Below are 21,861 nucleotides of genomic sequence, written 5' to 3' on the forward strand. Positions count from 1 at the left end.
ATGGCAGAAGAAAGTTTAACATTAGCTTGTGATAACAATGATAGTATTGAGTATCATATAGTAACTTTATTTGAGAAAATTGAAGAGTTACGTCGCAACAATTGTGATAAAAATTTATCGATTAACGATGATTATCGTACACATCGCGGTGGAGTTAATCATAAATCGATACATGTGGAATTACGGAGTGTTGAATTTTGGCGATCAGTTATAGCAGAATGTATGGCATCCTTCTTTTACGTTTTTATTGTTTGCGGAGCAGCTGCCGGATCTGGTGTCGGTGCTTCCTTATCATCTGTACTTCTTGCAACTGCTCTCGCAACTGGTTTTGCAATGACTACGTTAACACATTGTTTTATACATATTTCAGGTAAATATCATCTTTCTTTTTTTAGTTCAAAAATTTTCCTAGAAATGTTAGAAATGCATTGTTATCAAAATCAGAGTAACAAGAGCTATCTTGGAAATTTTGATACATCAAACTAATTTCAGTTTCTTAGATTGGATTTCTGGAAAAAGGTATCTTTTGTTAGATCTAAGAATCTATCAAAGTTATCGAAATCTACCTTAAGATTCGTTTCATACCGGCTTAATTTTTTTTGTTCAATTCGGGCAAATTTCTGGATTATTTAAAGACAAAGTATCTTTCAGTCAAGTCAATAAAATCGAGAAGTGCGAATATTCGCACTGATAACAATCGTTCAAAATATGCGAAAATTTTCATAATTCTGGCATGACAGATATTAAAAATAAAAAAACACTTGAAATTGTTACAGGTGCGCATATAAATCCCGCAGTAACATTGGCAATGGCTGTGACGCGAAATGTGTCACCGATTCGTGCTATTATGTTTTTGTTAGCACAATGTGGCGGAAGTATTGCAGCGGCAGCTGTACTTTATGGGTAAGTGGTTCTTTGTATTCAATGATTCAAGTGTATGTGTATCTTCTTTCACATGTAGATCTATAGTTTGTTCTTTTTTATTTGGTGTAGTACACTGTAAATTTAACTACTGACGATGATTGCGTTGCAATCGAAATATCGATATTTAGAGACATGTAAATCTGTTGTATTTTTTAAATAGAATTTCTTAATATATAATTTTATTTCGAGTATCGTGGTATTTATTTCAATAATTAAATCTTATTCTATTTACCCTAAGTGTACTACACTCAATAAAAAAAGAACAAACCCTATGTATATTGTGTGTTTTTGAAGAAAGCTGTTATGAAATGTTTTTTTTTTTGGGCCATACAGCACAAATACATACAAATACGATCTTTTTTCTTCCACATGTGTTCAACATATTTTTTTAATCAAAACATGTTAAGATTTTTAAATATTAATTTTTAAGAGGTTATTAAGTATGTCGTTATGTTGTTATCCTGTATAAAGTGTGACAAAGTATTCAAATTTAAAGTCGGCGCGGCGTCTGTAAGAAAAGGCCACGCAATAACTACATTGAACAAATATTTCAGTAAAATTAAATTTAATGATCTCGATCAGTGGCGGATTTAAGGGGTGGTAATGGACTGGGTATCCACTAGGTCCCCAAAATAGGGCAGATTTAAATTTGTTAGGTAAGAGTAAGAGTACCGCAGGGGTGGGGGGCACGAAGTTGATTAGTAAAGACTAAAAAATACCCTATTTACAGTTTTGTCTACTATATCCCGAAAAAAACTCCAAAAAACCTTAAAGCCATGCTTAAACAACATCCTTTCAAGTATTTTAATTCAAGTGATTTAGATCTGTCACAAGAAATTTATATAGAACTCGAAGTTTTTAATGTAATGGAATGTATTAGCGTTATTTAAAACTGCTAAATATTCATTTGTTATCAACAGAATTAGTCATCTAATACATTTTACAATTTGCAAATTCGTTAAAATTCTTAGTGCCATAATCTTGTTATTTAAAATTCTTTTATTCAGTCACGTAGATTAGTTTTATGGCGATAATTTATAAAAGTAATAAAAAAAACTTGGTATTGAATGATATTGAATTTCCAAAAATGATCAAAAATACCTTTTTTTTTTATAAATAAATCGTAGGTAGCCAGAAGGTCACTAAATAATAGAATAGGTAAAATAATAATAAAATAGAAATATTTTTGTAGAAAGATTTCAAAAGGAAGGTAAAAGATATTCAGGCAGGCAGGCGGATCTGATGAATCTGCTCTTCTGGGCTCTAAGTATACCAACATATTTTTAACTACCAGTACCACTGTGTTCAGTGCTGTGGATGTCGTTAATAAAAAAAAAATCCTTAGGTAAAGGAACGAACATGCATTCAAACTGTAAATAGTACAGGTTGATTTATTAACGCTTACTAATCATAACTTTTTCGATTTTAAGAAAGTTTGGCTATAAACTAATTATTCTCCAAAAAAGGGACACTCGGTTGGAACTATGATCCTATCATATCTTCGTATATTATAAATGTAGCACTTACTTTGTTACTCAGCATTGCAAATTTTTTTAAATTATTTAGCTTTCGATATTTCGAAAACCAAGACAAATATTGAAGTTGAAAATAAGATACAAATAATTTAGCCCCTAAATCTAAAATTGCCTTGGTAAACGTACCAACATAGGTCTTAAATCTCAGAAGAAAAATTTCAGGAATGCTCACATTGAATTTTGATTCTAAAGTGAATAAATCAACCCGTATCATCAGTATATCAGTGTTGTTTATTTATTATTAAACTACAAAAACCTTAAATGGGTGATGGCTGTTATTAAACCATTAAATAGCAGATGTTGAAGACGAAATACGAAATATAAAAATACGAATGTATATGTAACAGATCTTAAAAAAAAAAAAACCCTAAAAAATCATATGTATGTTATATGTTGTACAAATACACAGATACGAACCACTCACATGATCGATAACTACAGTCGCAATCGTCTATAAGGACATCGCAATCGCACATAACGATCAAACGATTCTTACTTCCATTCGGTATCTATTTTGAACATTTATTCTCTTAATTTTGAGTTATATTCACTTTGAAACTTAGAAACAATGAAACGTTAACCAATGAGGCAAACCTAACTAGTCAATAACCCTGTAGTCTAACAAAATTAAATAGAATATCATGGTAATAAAGAACAAATTAATGCATCTTTGAAATTCTATTTATGAATTGTTTATTAAGTTGTAAACTCTTTGTAAAAAAAAATCCATCACTCTGGGACGTACCTAATCCCCTTTTTTGGGGGGTAGTAAAAAAAAAAAACTATGCATCAAATAAAGAAAAAGTTCTATTTGAGGTATTTCTACACATTTTCAACGATTTTGACCGAGATGGGCCAATAATAAAATGGAATTTTTTTGCTCATTCAATCAAATGAAAAAGTATTCGTCTTGTAAACCATTAGAGATAGAACAAAAGTTTAAATATAAAAGTTATTCCTTATAAAAAAATTAACAACTTTCAAATCATTCTTTCGTTAACATCACTGTTTATCCGTGAGGAAAAACTTTAAATAAGTGTGTTTTCAAGTGAACTTCAACTAGTGCTTTTGTGTATGATTTTGTAGGGTGGTTTGAATGTCGTTATAATAGATTTTGACTGTACATGTATTCATCACATAACATAACATTAACAACCACTCCAGTCCACTCCACTCACATGATAAATAATTATATATATCACATGTTCACAATTATTAAAAGTTTTACAGGATGTCAGTGGTTCAGTGTTCACTATAAAAAACAACTCCAACTCTACATTCTTCTTAAGTTTTATTTGTTTTTTGTTCACCGTCGTTTAAGAGATTCCTATCAAAATTGCATAAATATATCTCGAATTATTTCTTCTTTTTTTTTTTTTGCAATGGATGACAAAAATATTTTATACTAGGTTATACCCGGGTCACCAAGTCACTTCCACCAAATTCATTTTTTGAGTTATTAGAATTTATTCTCCGAACATTCTGTACATTTTTTATTGAAAAAGATTTCTTTAAATGTTTAATGTTCAGCAGATTTAACAATAAACGACGATAAAAGAAATTGAGAAATATTTCCCTAAAAAAGTAACCCCCAAAACAGGCTATTTAGAGGTTTTTCATTTTTCTGCTCGTCAATCAATGAATCAATGCGTATCCCTTTCAAAAATGTCAAAATTTTTGCGCATTCAATAAAAAAGCAACTTATTGAAATAAAAAAGTTCATACATTAAATAATTTTTGAATAAAACAAAATTAACTTGTTTGTATATGAATTATCACCCCCAACTCTAACCCCAACCCCAACCCCAAATATAAAAAAAAGCTATAAATAAAAATTCACTTGTTTTGAATTGAAATCTAAATAATAAAAAAAAAACCTGAGCAGCAGAGCTTCATCGCTAAAGTTATATTTCCCCCTCATTTAACATTTCATAGGGTTAGTTAAATTCTTTTTAAAAAAAACTATTATCCATGTTTCTTTTTCAAAGCTGTTTTGGTACGGTTCTGTCCAAACAGCATGAAGGTATCACCATTAAAGAATATCACAATAAACAAATTCAATGATAGACTGTTTCATAATATTAATTTTTAATTAAATTCATAGACCCTTCTATATCGAATAATAAGCCAAATACTATTGAATCTATTTATCGATTAAAGAACAAGACTCACGCAAAAATTACATCTGATTATATAGATGATCCATGGGTCCATGTGGTAATCTGTGATATTTTATTTAATCGCATTCAACATACTATTAGTGAGAGGAGAGTTATAAGTAAAAATGTACTATTTGATAACTAAGAGCACTTGATTATGGTATAGTGTACGGTAGTCTTTTGTCTTAACAGACTTTTTATAGTAGTTTGCCGATATTCCATTATCGATAGAAAACCACTTTTTCCATTTACTTAAACGGAAATTCGTATACATAGTGTATTATGGATTTAAAACACATCCCCGACTGCCTCCGTTAACCTTCGATACAGAACATAAGTGTATATTTTCGGTGAAAATATTAGTACAAAAAGAGGAATTAGAATTAGATCAAGTGTATGTATGTACATTTAATAAACAAAACATTTACTCTATAAATTGGCCAGAATCCGTTTACCATTATTTGTGGTTATTGTGGCATTGTATGTATGTATGTGTGTGTGTGGTTAGTTAAGAGTTCTATTGTTACAACATTTACATTTAACATTATAGTTGAGTTCATTTTAATTCAATTTATTCATTATTTTTTATCATCCCCAACCCAACCCCCTTACACTTACACTTGCACTTACAATACAATAGTTTCAATTATTATTTTATTCAATCTCACAATTTATTATCCATTTAAGAGCACATTCTAACTCATTCTATGTTCTCTGTTCTGTTTGTTATTACATTCTATTATCATGATTTTATTTTTTATTACATCCAGTGAAAACACGTTGAGAAATAATTCTTTATTTCAAATATCGAGGGATTCGAGTGAATTTTTGATGTTTCGTGCGGCATTGCGTTTTCGTCGGAGTTTAACTTTATCGAGCCAGATGTTACTGAAATTATCGTGCAAAATTGAATAGTCTAAATCAAAAACATGAGCTCCAGAGCCTTCATCGAAATTTTTCTGTTTTAACCACCAAAACCCCTTCTGTGGGCACGGACCTGTAACTGTAACCTACTGCGATATTTCTAACGACATAAAAATGCTCGCGATATCTTACATAGAGAAGAAAATATAGTTCTCTGTTAAACTTTTTTAGCCGCATATTGTTGGGAAGTCCTTAAGGGATGAGGCATCGCACATTCAATATAATTAAATTGTCTGTAATGTAATGATATTTAGGTAGTGGTTGACACATGTGTCATATTTCTACCCACCCAACTAATTTCAATCGTCACCCCACGATACAAACTTTGTATAAAATATTTTCCCATATGATCACATACATATATTTTCCATGTGGTCCATTTTCTCACACACAATTTTATGAAAATTAACACATTAAAATTATTTTGTATATTCACAAGCTTAACCAAATAGCATTTATTTCTTTTTATAGACATTAAGGGTTCATTTTGTTTATTTAAACAAGTAGTGGGGGAGTGTATTTTCTTCTTGAGAGTACACGTGCCTATTCATTTTTAATGAATAGGCAACTTTTTTTCTATTCTAGTAACCATCGTGGAAAAATGAATATGTATCGTTTCCTACAACTCAAGTTTCTTTCCTAGGGTCAAGCTATTCAAAATGATAACTTCCCATACGAATATAGACAGTCGAATTTCGCCGCAAAAGTGAAAAATACAAGGAAATTACTTGCTAAGTCAATAAATGTAAATATAGGTCCATTGTTGGTGGTAACAATTTGGTATTGAGTATCTTTTACTTATAACTCTCCTCTCACTAACAGTATGTTGAATACTTCATGCATCGTCATACTTCATGCATCAGTCCATGGGTCCATGGGTCATCTGTATAATTAGTATAACATTATTTTTTGTCTAAACTCGTAAATTAAAATAGTGGGTAAATCAAGTCTAAGGGACAGATGCCCCTTCCACAATACGGCAATAACTACTTAACGATTGTTTATGTTTGATGAAAGATTATTTTTGGTCATCAAATGAACTCCTAATAACATGTTTCTTAATAAAATAATTAAAATTAAATGTTTAATTTAATTTTTGATAAATATAATTTTGATAATTTTTGTATTTGGTTTGTGTGTTTTAGAGTAACAGTGCCAAAATATACTGGTAATCTATCAGCAGCTGTTGCCCAAACCGTACATTTAGCAACATGGGAACGATTTGGTGTTGAATTTGTTTTAACATTTATCATTGTATTTACATATTTTGTATCAATGGATTCATATCGTAAAAGTTTATTTAATTCGTCAGCTTTAACGATTGGTGCTGCATATACAACTTGTACATTCGTATCGGTAAGTCTAAGTACAATTAAGCGTAATTTTAATTCCGAAAATCGAGTCCTTAAGTCCGAATTCTTAAGGCCTTTTAAAAATAATATTGCTTGGCTGTGTGGCCATGTTAGTGACTACTATTGACTATTGACTATTTGGTGTGGTGTACAAGCACAAGCACAAGCACAGGTCATGTACATACATTGGTATTGGTATTGGTATTGGTTTGTTGGTATTGGTGGTATTCGTGTAGCACCTGGTAAAAATAAATTTAATGAATTAACATACCAAAACAGCAGGTGTGCATACTTTTGACTCACTATTCAGATTCAGATACAGATACAGAATACAGAATACAGATTGCTTGTGCTTGTGTCCTTGTCACAGCCACAGCCACAGCCACAACCATTAAGCAATTGGGTTCATTTTTTGGTAGCCTCCAGTTATTTTTTATTACATTTAAATTACAGACTATACTCCAAGTAAATTAGCAATGGTTATAAGTGTTTTTTTCTTTAAATTCTGAAATAAGCACTTTCTCAATTTAAAGTTTTTACTTTTTTTAAAAATATTTTCGGTATCCGTTCTCTTGCATCGAGAAGACCATTATTTCGATATTTTAAAATTTTTTTGATGAATCTTAAATTTTTTGTTTTTGGAAGTTGCCATTTTGTCAAAAATCATAAGTTTTACTATTCCTTCGATTAATACTTGTAATCATTTATCGACTAAAGAAATTTGCTGGATTTATTCATTTTGGATAATCCAAACCAAAGATATGGTGCTCACCGCCAGAGATCTTTTTTTAGAGGACTTCCTGGTGATCGCCTACGAGAGCAGTACCATATTAAATTTTTGAAATGGGATAACGGGATCCTAAAATTAAAGAAATGTTCTATATGTATACCATAAAAAAACTCATAAAAAACGTGTTTTTTTGCGCTAGCAATTAGATATAACCCCTTAAGTGTAATAAGAGGAAACACAGTGCCATCTATTGAATACTTACACAAAATAAAAATAAGATTGTTTGAGCGAAATTGTATAGCTTTCACAGTCAACTATTCGCAACCAATTACTAATTTGCTTGGAGTATTGCTTTATGTTGATTTTTTGGTAGTTTCCAGGTACTTTTGATTACATTTAAAGTACAGCTACAGTCATTAGTGCACTATTTCGTATTTATTTACATACTATCCTCATCTTTATCTCTTCCCCTCTCTTCTCTTCTTGTCTTTAATGAATTTACAATGCAATAAAACCATATTCTCATATAAAATGTACATATTTTAAAATTTAAATTCGTTCTTCTTCAATTTATGCAATAAATTTGCATTTCACTTGCATATGTCAAAATTATAATGCTTTATTGTTAAAACAATCAACCGATTTAATTGTTTAAATAATCTGTATGAAACTCATAGCAGCAGACTTTCAATTATCTTAATATTTCAGATGCCCTATTTGAATCCAGCTCGTTCGTTAGGACCATCATTTGTATTAAATAAATGGGACAATCATTGGGTGTACTGGTTTGGACCAATGGTTGGAGGTGTTTTGTCTGGTTTAATCTATGAGTTTATATTTCATTCGAGAAGACGATTTCAATCGCAAAACGGAAAATCAAAACATCATCATCACCATCACCATCGATCAATCGATGGTGTCGATGAATCGAGTACTCGAAGCATGCCGTCCTGTGATGACGACGATGACCACGATAACTATGACGATTTAGAGAAAGCGGCTAACATGAATAAATACCATGGTTCACAACATGGAGGTGCTTCTAATTACAATACGTATCGCGCTGCTCCACCACCCACCATGGGTGCAAACATCAATGCAGCTGCTGCAGGTTTGTTTCATTTCATTCTTTAAACTGGGGTTAAAAAAAAAGGTTATAAAATCCTGTTTTGTTTTAGGAACAACAAATGGTATCATGAGCACAATCGGTGGTATCAATTACTGTCAAAATTCCCAAACATACGGCACCACAAATCTTCAACATCAAACTACAAATCATCAATCCACAACAAAATTAAATCGTGTTGAATCAATATACGGCGGTACAAAATCACTTTACTGTAAATCACCACCGTTAACACGTGCAAACCTAAATCGCTCACAATCAGTTTACACCAAATCGAACTGTAACATCAATTTATTGCTGCCACGTTCGGGTCCACTAATACCCGCTCAAAGTATGTATCCAATTCGAATCGTTCAACAGCAACCGAATCAACAATCGCCGAATAATCAACAACAAAATCAACATCAAATCTCATCAAATCAAGCACATGTACAAAATCAAAACGTACAAAATCAAATTCAACAACAAACTTCAAGTAATCAACAACAAACAAACACAAATCAACAGATTCAACAAACAAATCAACAAATTCAACAACAAGCGGTCGTGAATCGTTCAAGTGATCCAAATTACGGGGTGCTACCACTTAACATGCAAAATACGTTGGCCAGACAACAGCAACAGAATCAACAACAAACAATCAACAACAATGGTGGGGGAAGTAACACAAATTATAATACAATTGAAATGATACGACCATCACCACCACCTCCATTACCTCCACCATCTTCATCGTCATCAACATCATCAACAACAATTACGATGCGGGAGAGGGAGCGAGATAGAGATGCATCATCATATCATCATCATTATCAACATCAAAGCTCACATCATCAACAAGCATCACATCATCAACCAGCGCAACATCATCAGAATCATCATCAAATCAACAGAACTTTACAGCAACAACAACAACAACAGCAACAATGTAATACATTAACATTACCGCCACAATATAAATAGCAACGCAGCGCAGCGCTGCGGTAGCTTATCGGGTTCAATTGTAAATTTGTAAAGAGTGCATGACGAGGGGACAACCTCTATCAAATGGAAGAGGTATTTTTAAAGATGAAGGGAATATGTGTAAATTTTAAAACCCTTATGCCTTCCTAATCAAGCCCACAAAAAGTGTGATGGGCACGACACAGCACCCGAAAATCGACCAAATGCGAATCGGAGTATAAATTCGCTCATGATCGATATAGTGCATTCCTACAAAGGAGATGTTTACAAAATATATGACGCCCTGACCAAAATTTTGTACAGTGTATTTGTTATCATAGTGTCACATTTAGACTCTAAACTACTGAACGGATTTTGATGAAATTTTTACAACTTTAAATAATTTGATTTAGGTGCCTACTTAAATAATAAATTCAAATCTTTAGCTCTTTTTTTTTCTCGGGAAACGTTGAAAATATCATCGATTTCCAGATGTTTAGTAAAGCAAGCCCGAATAATCTTTCCTGTCCCATTGACGCACGCAGCCAAGATTTTACCTCGCTAAGCTGGCCGGAAGAGCTACGCTACAAATCTTGATTGCATGCTTCGCATCAGAATTAATTTTTTGTATTGGAAAATGGAAATGAATTATAGATTTGATGGAAATTTTGGTTTACTCTCAATCAATTTCTAGTTCATCCTGTGTTAGATAAATTCAATCAGAATTTAGAAGATATTTTAGAAATTGTATGTGAAGAGTTTCTTTCAATATACATTTATACAGAGTGTTTAGGAAAAAAAGTATTTTTAATCATTCATTAAATTTTTGTCTTTTTCTCGAACACTCTGTATATAAGAAATAAGACTGAATATAATAAGTTTGTCCAGCTTCCCTTTCTAATAATTTAGAACTCCTTCGACCACGAATAAAATAAATTTCACAAAGCTGAAAGAGTTTGTAAGTTTGTGGAACGAGTGTAATTAAACATTTGTATTTCCTAGAAAATTTCCCAACCCATCTTTCTCGAAAAAAGGTATAAACCTGTTGATAATGAACAATAGGTAATGTATTTATTGTACAAAATAAACAGAAACAGATAACATTGAGGTTAAGGTTGAGGTTGAAGTGGAATGAGAGGGGAGTGATTAAAAAGACATTAAAACAGGTGCAAGTTATACAATAAAATAAAACATTAAAATAAAAACGTGATTATACAAAACATAATTATTATTGGAAATGGAAATGGAAAGAACTATAATCTATGGAGTATGGATTTATAGTACAAGAAATATAGATTTTAAATTAAAAAAAAAAACTTTTAATACCTCGCTCAAAATTATTACAAATTCTTGTCTTATAGAGCGTGATAATCTATTAAAATTAATGCATCTTTGAAATTTTATTTATTAGGTTGTAAACACTTTGTAATAAAAAAGTCCCTTTCTCAGGGGCATACCTAAATCTCTTTTAGGGGGGTAGTTGGGAGTTTTTAATCAGTAACTAACAAAAATTTTCGATAATTTTGAAGTTTTTGCAAGTGTTTTCTGGAATTTGTTTTTTTTTTTGCTTTTCTAGAATGTTTCATAAAAAATCAACATCCTTTTTTTTATAGTTTTGGAGAAAATGAATACCAATGGTTTTTTTCCTTAGTTGTGCCCTCACGGGTAAACAGTGATATTTACGAAAGAATGCTTCAAATAAAAGTTGTTAATTTTTTTATAAGGGATAACTTTTACATTTAAACTTTTGTTCTATCTGTAACGGTTTACAAGTTGGATACTTTTTCATTTGATTGAATGAGCAAAAAAGTTATTTTAAAATTGGAATATCTCGGTAAACTTTAAAGCTAGAAAGTCGAAAAAAAAACTTCTTCAGCTAGAACTTTTAATAAAATTTCAAAGATGCATTAATTTTTACTTTGTTACCATGATATTGTTGTTTATTTTATTGGACTATATTTCTTGTACTATAAAAATAAAAATAAATAATCAAACAATAGAATTCAATCAACAAACTTATTGTTTAATTTTCTATTACATAACAACGACCAACGACCAACAACCAACGATTCAACGACTGAACGACATTTAAATCGACATCGACACTGCTAATGGCAGTCGTGCAGTCGTGCAGTCGTCAGTCGTTCAGTCGTAGAACGTAGAACGTAGCTACAGCTGTCTGTATCTGTACTCAATACTTACTCACTATTGTTAACTGTAATCGTGAGTCGTGAGTTGTGAGTCGGCATTCGACAACGATAATCACAACCACATAATGCAAATGAATTCAATATATATGTTACGGTTCAAGTGTAAAATTTAGTCAAAGTATAAAACTCGACATTTATCTCCTACCAAGCGTTTCTTTCATTACTTCACAAACATCTTCGGGTTGGGAATCCGAATTTACTGAGTTAGAGTTGTTATATTTACCGATTTAGAAGGATGTCTTCGATTTTCGAGGTATGTCTCGATTTCCGGATAAAGATATAAATTTTGCGGATTGAAAAATATTATTTTTGTTCTTATAAAAAAAAACAAATTGAAACTTTTTCAAATCATTAAAACTAAATTTTGAATTTGAACTGTAACATATACAACAAAAAACACAGGGGTGTATTTATAGGTATCGTATAAAAGAAAACATGTTCAATTGTGTGTTGCCTTGCGTCAACTAAATTCAAACAATGTTCAATATTAACGAGATTCAATTCGTTTTTATTTTTTATAAATATTTATATGAAAATCATTTTGAAATGTTTATACAACTATTTACATACATATTAGATTACAGGGTGTCCAACATCTTATTTTTACATCTTATTTTGAGAGTTGAAAACATAAAAAAACTTTGGTTATTGACGCTTTTTCGATATTTTTAGAGCACTTTTTTACATTTACGTCATATAAATTGCCTAGTTTACGGTATTTTTAGAGCATTTTCTTACATTTAAGTGATACAAATTGCCTGGTGGGAGGGGGTTTCACGAATGTAGTCTCCTGTTACAAAGAAGGAGAGAAGAGATGGTACCATTAAAATTTTTCTTATCAAAAAGACTGACGTTATAAAACTATTACCTAATAAGCCCTGTGTTTTTTTTCTAAAATTTTCAAATTTCATGTCTTTTTAAACAAAAATGATTTAGCAAAAATAAGTTTTTGCTAAAAATTGATAGCGGTTCATTCTGTTGAACCTGAATCATCCTGTCCTGTGTATAAAGAAAAATCATTTAAAGAATTATAATAATGTTTATATCTGTATATATTTAGTGTATTTTTATATTTTCATCATATTATTTAACCCTTAACTGGCATTGTGTGCTCCAAATAACAAAATAACATCATGTTTTGCTAAGCAGGCAAATTAATACGTGCCATTTTCTAGCTTCAATTTCGTATTATTTACGATAAAATAATTTTTTCGATTATCAAGGGTTTGAAAATACAATAAAACCTCGATAAATTAATATTTATAAAAGTTTTTGAAGAAAATTTACTTTAATAATATCATTTAAAGCTTCAAGCTCACGAGCATGAATTTAAATACACGCAATTTAACACAATGTGTTGCTAAAACGCTCGTTAATTTTAATGATAACTGTTCGAATTAACTTACATTTAAATTATATATCATTCATATTTTGAACAGATCTTGTAGCAGAGGTGGATTCAGAAATGAATTAAGTCCTTTATTTTAGTGCTTTAGTTTCAAATTCTTAATTTCTAAGAACCTATAAAATTGCGTTGGTTGTTCAAGGAAAGTCTTTTCTTCGGGGAATACTTTCATCAAAATATCAGTTTTCTAAGTCTAAAGAATGCATCGTTACTAACATACATAAGTTTATCGAGATTTTACTGTATTATTAACTTAAAAAATTTAACATTAATGAACTAATTTCGACAATAATAATTTAATAATAAACTTAACAGAACCAATTAAGGGTTAAATAACGAAATCATATAGAGGCCATGTCAAGCATTTTTAGTGTAAACCAACCTATAGAATGGAGAAACATTCATGTGAATAATTTTTTTTTGAATATTTTGTGTTATTTTTATATAATTTTGAAAGTATTTATTTAAAAAACTAAATGAAAAAATTAAAAAAAAAAAGGTTAAGAAATTTATAAATCACCTATATATATATTTTAAAATATATGTATGTTTGTATGTTTGTATGTATGTATGTATATATATATATAAAATAAATAAACGAACGTTTTCACGAACACACGAAACGCGAAATAACGAAACGAATAACCTACAGAAATTAGTAAGTGGCATTTACCACGATACTCGTTTCAACTCCATTCATCTTTATTACAGCTAAACCTTTTTAGGCCTGAGATTGACATATATTATCCGACAAAATTTACATAACTGGGACCATTCGACACTCCCCTAAAAACCGGAAAAAACCCTGAAATTATGTTTTTCAGTTCCATGCATGCAAAAAAGATGGGACATACTAACAGAACAATTACGCTATCTTATCTTTGAGACCAAGGTGAGTTATAGAAAGAGACTTATAGCGAGCGTAATGTTTCGAGAAACAAGTGAATTTTGTAGTTTTCGAGATTTAATCAGAATGGAAAAATGTCAAAATATCGTTCGAAGGAAAGAAATAAGAAGGAAATTTTGTTCTGTAAGTATCATCTAAAAACTTCTGAAGATATTGAAATCGGGAGTTCCGAGAAATCGGGAGATAAATCAGAAAATTGGGTGAAACTATACGATTTCCAGAATCTCCCACAACTATATTTGTATTCAATTCTAAAAAATCAAGAACAGTATGAATTATGGTGGAAAATCGAGAATCAGAGTAGGCAATTTCTGAGTTGTTCCTAGTTTTGTGAATCAACAGCAATGGATTTGTGACGTTAGATTGACGACCTATCAGGTTGGATGAATCAGTTGATAAGATGAATCAACTCGAATTTCGAGTAACCGATTCGCACATATTCGAAACGCACTAAAACCAACAAATAAAATGTGAGTTGATGATGTTATTAAAACATCGTAAATAGCGATCTATGCCGAAGTGAAGTATCGCTCACGAACATACTAGCAAACATAAATACATGTATAGTCAAAATCGGGTATAAGGACATGGAAGTTCCTGTGGGTAAATAGGGAGCAATTAACTGCTTTATCGTTATTGACACGTTAAAGATAGGTTTCAGTAGATGGCGTTGTTACACGATTATTATGCAGGGGGTTTTTGAAACAGAAAGTTTAATCTCGAAAACGGCTCGAAAACGTATGCAGGGGATTTCGGGGGTGAAAAATTAATCTAGCAAGGTTTCATTTAACATGAATAACGAGCAAAGCTCGATCATTCAGCTACTTAAAATTAAAATTTAAAATTTCTGTTTAAAAAAACAGTGTACTATAAAATTGCAATGTACAGTCCGATCAACGGAACAGTCCGATTAAGGAATGCCTCTCGAACGGGAAATCATGATCATATTTTTTTCTCTGCTAGTGCGTTGGCATTGGTTGTAATAACCGAATTGTCGTTATAAGCGATAGTCGTTACAAGGGGTTCTGACTGTATAAATGTATATAGTGTACATGTATATATATGTTATTGGTAGGTAGGTAGGTAGGTATATACATGTACATGTGACGAACCAAGACGACAGTTCACAGTTCTACATGAACACTACTCGTTGTATTTGCTAGTGCTAAGTCTAGTAAAGCAGATCAGAGCTATCTAGTAGTACATACTAGTCTCTAGTCCTTAGTCGCTGTTTAGTGAGCTTATGACGAGCTTCCACACGGTACACAGTACACGGTACACGGTACACGGTACACGGCACACGGTACACGGTACATGGAGGAACACCAAACACGGTATATAGCTCCTCACTTTACTACGAACTCGTTGTCAGTGTTTTCTGTTTGAATTCGTTCGAATCAAAAGTCAAAACCATAATGCAGTCACTTGTTTTGTGGTGATTCAAAATCTTCGACCTACGACCTGCGAGACTCGATGTACCTACTATGAGAAAAGATACATTTTCATTTTCAAAACAGCATCCATAATCAAGACAAGATGAATCTGTATCTGTATCTGTTTTTAACTCAATTTTAAAACAAAATTTATGTTTTTACTTTACTTTCTAAAATCAATGTTTATTTTTTTGAAAAAAATACAATTGAAAAGTGTTGTTTTTCTTTAAAAAAAAAAGAGAAAAAAAATACATAACCTGCATTTTCTTATCATTTTCATCTTAAAAAAAAAAAAACATAAAATTATAATAAAATTAAAATGCATGCAATTTTCACACGATGCAAGAAAATTATGTTTTTAATCATGATTTGAAAATAAAAGTGAACACGATACCCGTAAGTACTGATTACTGCAATGCACGCATATTTATCATAATATTGACTGTTTTGTAGACTGGACTTTGTCCGTGTCCACATTTATTGTTTTTTTATGTGTTGCACCGATTTTTATGTATTTAATAACGTTTAACGATCACTGTTTCACGAATTCTAAATTATCAATTAAAATACTCTTCAAATTTGACCCAATTCCCTGAAATCCTTTAAGTAATGTACACAGAAAAAATGGTTTTTATGTGTTTCATGCAAACTTTTGTTCTTGGCCAAAAGGAAATCATTTTTCCCTTGTAAATACATTTTTTAAATATTGTATTCATCATTCAAAAGAGCATCTCAAGTAGTGATTCCTTTTTAAAAGTAGGGAAACAAATTTTTTCAAATAATTCGAAAAATATTCGTTGAAAATAAAGGGCACAGAACATAATAGGCAGCGTAGGAAACCGTAAAACAGCGTAATTAAGATTATGAAATTTATAAAATTAATTTTATGTTCATTTAATCTCCGTTTTCAAAGTAGTACTGACGCATTTCGAACTACAATGTAGTCATCATCAGTATAAGTTAGATAATATACGAGTTCTTATTTTCTGAATATTACCTGTAGCTAGGTCTTTACTTTTTAGAGCATTTTCTTACATTCACGTCATACAAATTGCCTAGTTGACTAGTCACGTGAGTGAGAGACTAGTCACCACTTTAAAAAGAATTTTCTGTGCTAAAATTTAATAATCCCAAATATTCTTTAACTTCCAAGTTTGTCATCAATCAATCAGCTTTTGGAGCGTACTGTAGCTACGTTTTTAACTTTTCAAGTTAATCCTAAGAAAACTTACTTTCTTGGAAAATGCCTTAAGCTCATGTTAGAAGTGTTTTTTTTTTTAATAACTGCAGGCATAGTTGGCTTTAAATTGCATACGTACTTACATCACGAAAAATAATAGTTAGGGAGCTGGTGGCCTAAATTATTAACTCATTTTAATCCCACTATAATAAAGACGAAGAGATATTTTTTATTTGTTTGTTTAAGCGTTCTAATCTCTGGAACTACCAGTCTGATTCGAAAAACTCTGTGTATTTTATGGTCAGATTTATGAGGAATAGCATGAGCATTTTCTTTTTTTGAAATTAGAAATTACACACGTCGAAAATCCAGGCTTGGCTCTCTGATTACAAAAAAAAAATTCCATGAAACCGAATTGGGGGAAGGGATATAACTCTTAATTGAAAAAAAAATATTAGATGGTAAAATTTTGATAAAATAATTTTAATCGCTAATCAATAGATGGGATTTGATTGATTGTAGATAAAATAATTGGATATCGGATTGTGAAATATGAACGAAATAATGATTGCATTCACGAAGTACAAACAAATTGAATCACATTGTTGTAATCAACAATTGAGTTGACAGAACTCACTCAACTCAACGCATAAATTCAACTCACTGCAAGAAGTGGGTGAATCAACTTCAAGATCCACACACTACTGACTGCTGATTGCTGATTGCTGATTGCTGACTGCTGACTGCAGACTCAACTCAATAATGTTGATGGTATTCGTGTTGATCAAATCTGCATTTGCATTGATTAAAAACTCAATAAATCGCTCAACATATTTAAAAGTTGGAGCAGTAGCAATAGCTGTAGCTGTAGCTGTACCTGTACCACTACCTGTGACAGTCACAGTGATGTACAACACTTGATATAACTTTCTTTTCAATTTGAAAATCATTCTTCATTTTTTGGCAATGGCAAATAATATTGGTTTTAATCAACAGACACAATATATTACGAATGCGGATGACAATTTGCCAACAATACCTGTGAATATTCATTCGGTAAGTCTTTTTTTTACTTTGTCTATGCTTAACACACCCCACGATAAGAAATGCATGGCGTTTATTACAATGCTGGTATGGTATAAAGATATATACTCAAAAAGAATCTGATAATACTCTAGGACCTGAATGACCGAGCTTTGCTCGTTATTTATTTTAAGTGAAATCTAGCTAAATTGATTTTTCGCCCCCGAAATCCCCTGCATACTAAATGTCATGAAAATCATGAACGTGTGGAGTTTTTATTTTGAAATACAATTGATTTTTTACAGATAATTATGGATATCAGTAACCAAGTTGCATTATTTCGAGATTTATTAATCAATATTGGTCAAACTCAAGATTCGCCTGAATTACGAGAGAAAATCCGTAAATTACGACGAAATTGTGTTGAATCGTGCAAATCAACAAGTCAAAGTCTAATATTGTATGCGAGAAGGTAATTACATCTATATACCATCTTTTTTTACATTTTTATTTGGATCATTTTCAAATCGTAATTCGATCCATTCGTATTTATTACATATTAATACCGTGCGTCCCACCCACAGTATATAACCAATACAAATCACACTTTTACAATCGCACATATATTTTATGGAGGTATTGACTGAAGTCGGGTTTTTTGTTCTTTGTTTTTTAGATTTATTTTTTTATTTTACACTTTTTAGTTAGTTAGGACTTAACATAGTTCGTCGAGTTTAATTTTTTTTCTTTTTTATAATATGGTGTCTATTTGTCGCCATATTGAATTTTCGCCATCATCTTATGAACACATTGCTACTCCTTTGCAACGCGTAATCGAGTAACAGTCAGAGAATTTTTTTAATATTCATTCTGACTTAAAAAAAAAACTACTAAAGATATGGAGATACAGCTTTGTATTCAAAATGTCTTTGTACTAGCTCGATGATCATTTTAAGCTCGATTGAATGTCAATATGAATGATTTGATTTGCTTGATGATGTGTGGATGGATGGGTGACACTCTACATAAATAATATTAGCTTGTTACATAACATAAACATAAACAAACACCATTTTGAAGTGTTGTTACAATTGAATTGAAGTGCTGTAGTTGTGTGAAGTGTTTTGTTATGTAACAAAGTACTTGTATTTTTTAGAAATGTAACAACAAAACAATTGAAAACATAAGAAGCACCATCTTAAGGTGTATTTACAAGTACAAGTACAAGTATTTACACTTAAACTACTACTATTACTGTATGTCCCAGCAATAGCGTAGCTAACTTAACTCACGCCCGGGGCACAATACCTTTTTAGCGCTTGATACACATTTTCGCTACGCCATTGTGCCCCAGGCAGTGGTACTTAGATTGGACTAGAGAGAATCTTGGGACCACTGTTTCTTGAGAATATCGACCGCACATTGACCTTTACCTTAAATATTTTTGTATATCTGACTTACCTTAAAATACAGTTTTTATTAAATATGGCAAAGGACTTCTGGGACACAGTGTAAAGTGACTAGTGTACAAGTAGTCACTTTCAAAATGTATCTACAATATTATATAACAATCGTATGTGCTATTATAATAATATTACATAATCATAAACAAATAGTACTCGTTGGTACTATTGTACCATTATATTAACAAGTTCTTTTCATATAAAAACAGGTAAGGTCGAACACGGTACCGTGAAAAGAGTAGCCAATCAATACATATACAGAGTTAATCTCGTTATTTAGTTTTCCAGGATCAATGAAATAACAACTTGTGTATAATTTACCAGGTTCTCTTAAATTTTTCTTTAAGAATTCAAAGAAAATACACAGCCAATTGCAAAGCTTACTAATTGAACTATTAGAATGTCTCAACGAAATTTGCTCAAATCTCTTTCTCTTGTGGGATGATCCATGAATGATCGAGGTTTTCTGGAATGATTCTCCAGAACATTCTCAACCCATCCTTTAGCAACGAGTACTTAATTGTCTTCATTTTTTTTGAGATTCATATTCCCAACACAAGTCAATTAAAATTTGTTAAAAATTGAGTATTTATTTTTGATTGCAGACATGAAATGGATGGAATAAACGCAGGCATTCCAAACGATGATCCACATTTACTGCTATTATTTTTTATTTTACAATTATTTTTAAGAGAATTAACAAAATGCCATCGTTTAGTGCAAGTTATACCAATGGACATGACTGGATATTATGGTAAAATATTCTTAGGCACTCCACTCAAACTAAAAAATGACTCAAAAGTTGATGATTGATCTAATTCAATCATGCAACTCTTTTAAATTATTTTATTTAATGGATTGTTTTTGTATTTTGTAGATAATAGAACAGGCCCATCAAATCTTGGTAACGTAATTAGTCAAATATTATTATGTAAGCAAATAACGCCAGACTTCAATCGTGAGGAATTGTGTAGTATTACTAAGGATTCTAAAGATATTGCAAAGATTATTGATGACATTCAACAATATATGCCTAAACAAGAATTAAATTTAGGTAATTCTAATCATTTATTTAATTTACTTTATTTCGAGTGTAGTGCAACCATTGTCAGTAGCTAAATTTATTTTAAAAAACTATTTTCGTGGTAAAAAAACTTCAGTTTGATACAAAATAACTATTAAAAATTAAAAACTACCCAACAAAAACTTTTATGTTTTGAATTTGTTTCAGAAAGAACAACAGCACTCGGTAGCGGTGATTTCGATTGGACAAAATGTCATCGTGGTGGGGGAGTATTTTATAAAAATATTAATTTATTATGTTGTTTAAAAAAACCAAAATATTTATAAAAAAGCAACAAAAAATGAAAAAAAAATTTGTCAAATTTCAACTAGATTTTAAAAAAAAAAAACAAAAAACAAATGATATACATTATATTTAAATAAGAAAAAAGCAAAACAAAACAAAATAGTGAAGTATTCGCGTAGTTTGATCTAAATAAACAGTTTGATTTCAAAATTGGGCAATTCTGCGTCGATTTTCCATAATTTTACAACACATATTTAATATTTTCTCCTAAATTATCCTACGGGTGCTTCAAACTTTTTATTATAGTATTGATTTGATTTCTTATCAAGCGTAAGTTACTTCCATTAATAATATCCTTACCTTAAATGCATCCTTACCAAAACAAGGCTTTGGCTTCCTTACCAAAAACATAAATTAAATTTTAAACTGTCAAAAACGCGGGCATCCAATTTGATGACGTAATATGAGTATCACTATACGAAATAACACAAATAAGTTTGACAGATATATTCATAGACATCTGATTATAATAAATATAAATACTTATTATCTATATAATTATACCCAACTGTCTACACTAAACTAACCGATGGTCTATGAGTCATACCGATATGACATCACAACAAGGCTTACCCGCGTTTTAGGTCACGTGATATACAGTTTAAAAATATATTAAGTTACTTCCATTAATAATATCCTTATCTTAAATGCATCCTTACCCACTGTAAAAAATAGTACGATTAACTTCAAGGAATCATGAAAATCCACCCAGAATTGATCAAATCTGAAAAAAAAAATAAAGTAAAACTACTCACACTTCAAAAAAATTAAAAAAAAAAAAAAAACGTAAAAAGTACCAATTATCATACAGATTCTGTGATATAAATTGAACAATTAAATTTAACTATATTAAATTAATTAACAAACAATTACTTATTAATTATAATAGAGTTACTTATATTAAATTAAATTAATCAAAAACTATATTTATTATATTTAGATAAAAATTTATTTCAAAAATACAAAAAAAAAATGAACAAAAAATAAAAAACAAAGCTAGTTATTAAATTATATCAAAGATAATTATTGAGAATTCTATAGGTTTTTGAAATTAAGTTTGAGAAAAATGAATTTAACAAAAAAAACAAAAAAAAAAAAATCAAAACACTCACTGAAATGCACATTTTAGATAATATTTAAAATAAATAAAAAAAAAAAAACGTTTTGATCAATCTTCAT

The 21,861-nt window shown here is 30.7% G+C and overlaps 2 protein-coding genes across 2 annotated transcripts; both read left to right on the forward strand.

Moving 5' to 3' along the window:
- On the forward strand, positions 1-9,713 carry LOC123303094 (neurogenic protein big brain). The gene is made up of 5 exons (XM_044886194.1): positions 1-370; positions 777-903; positions 6,688-6,898; positions 8,333-8,735; positions 8,803-9,713. Exons 1-5 carry the CDS (start codon positions 1-3, stop codon positions 9,711-9,713), a joined length of 2,022 nt encoding a protein of 673 aa, XP_044742129.1.
- A 6,203-nt stretch (positions 9,714-15,916) lies between these two features.
- LOC123303095 lies at positions 15,917-20,618 on the forward strand (the record flags this gene model as incomplete). The annotated part of the gene is made up of 6 exons (XM_044886195.1): positions 15,917-16,043; positions 17,350-17,883; positions 18,156-18,322; positions 19,919-20,067; positions 20,191-20,367; positions 20,545-20,618. Coding segments are annotated over exons 2-6 (657 nt in total), but the record flags the coding sequence as incomplete, so codon positions are not given.
- Between the last annotated feature and the right edge of the window lie 1,243 nt (positions 20,619-21,861).

This window comes from Chrysoperla carnea, chromosome X, assembly GCF_905475395.1.
Source record: "Chrysoperla carnea chromosome X, inChrCarn1.1, whole genome shotgun sequence".
Taxonomy (NCBI): Eukaryota; Metazoa; Arthropoda; class Insecta; order Neuroptera; family Chrysopidae; genus Chrysoperla; species Chrysoperla carnea.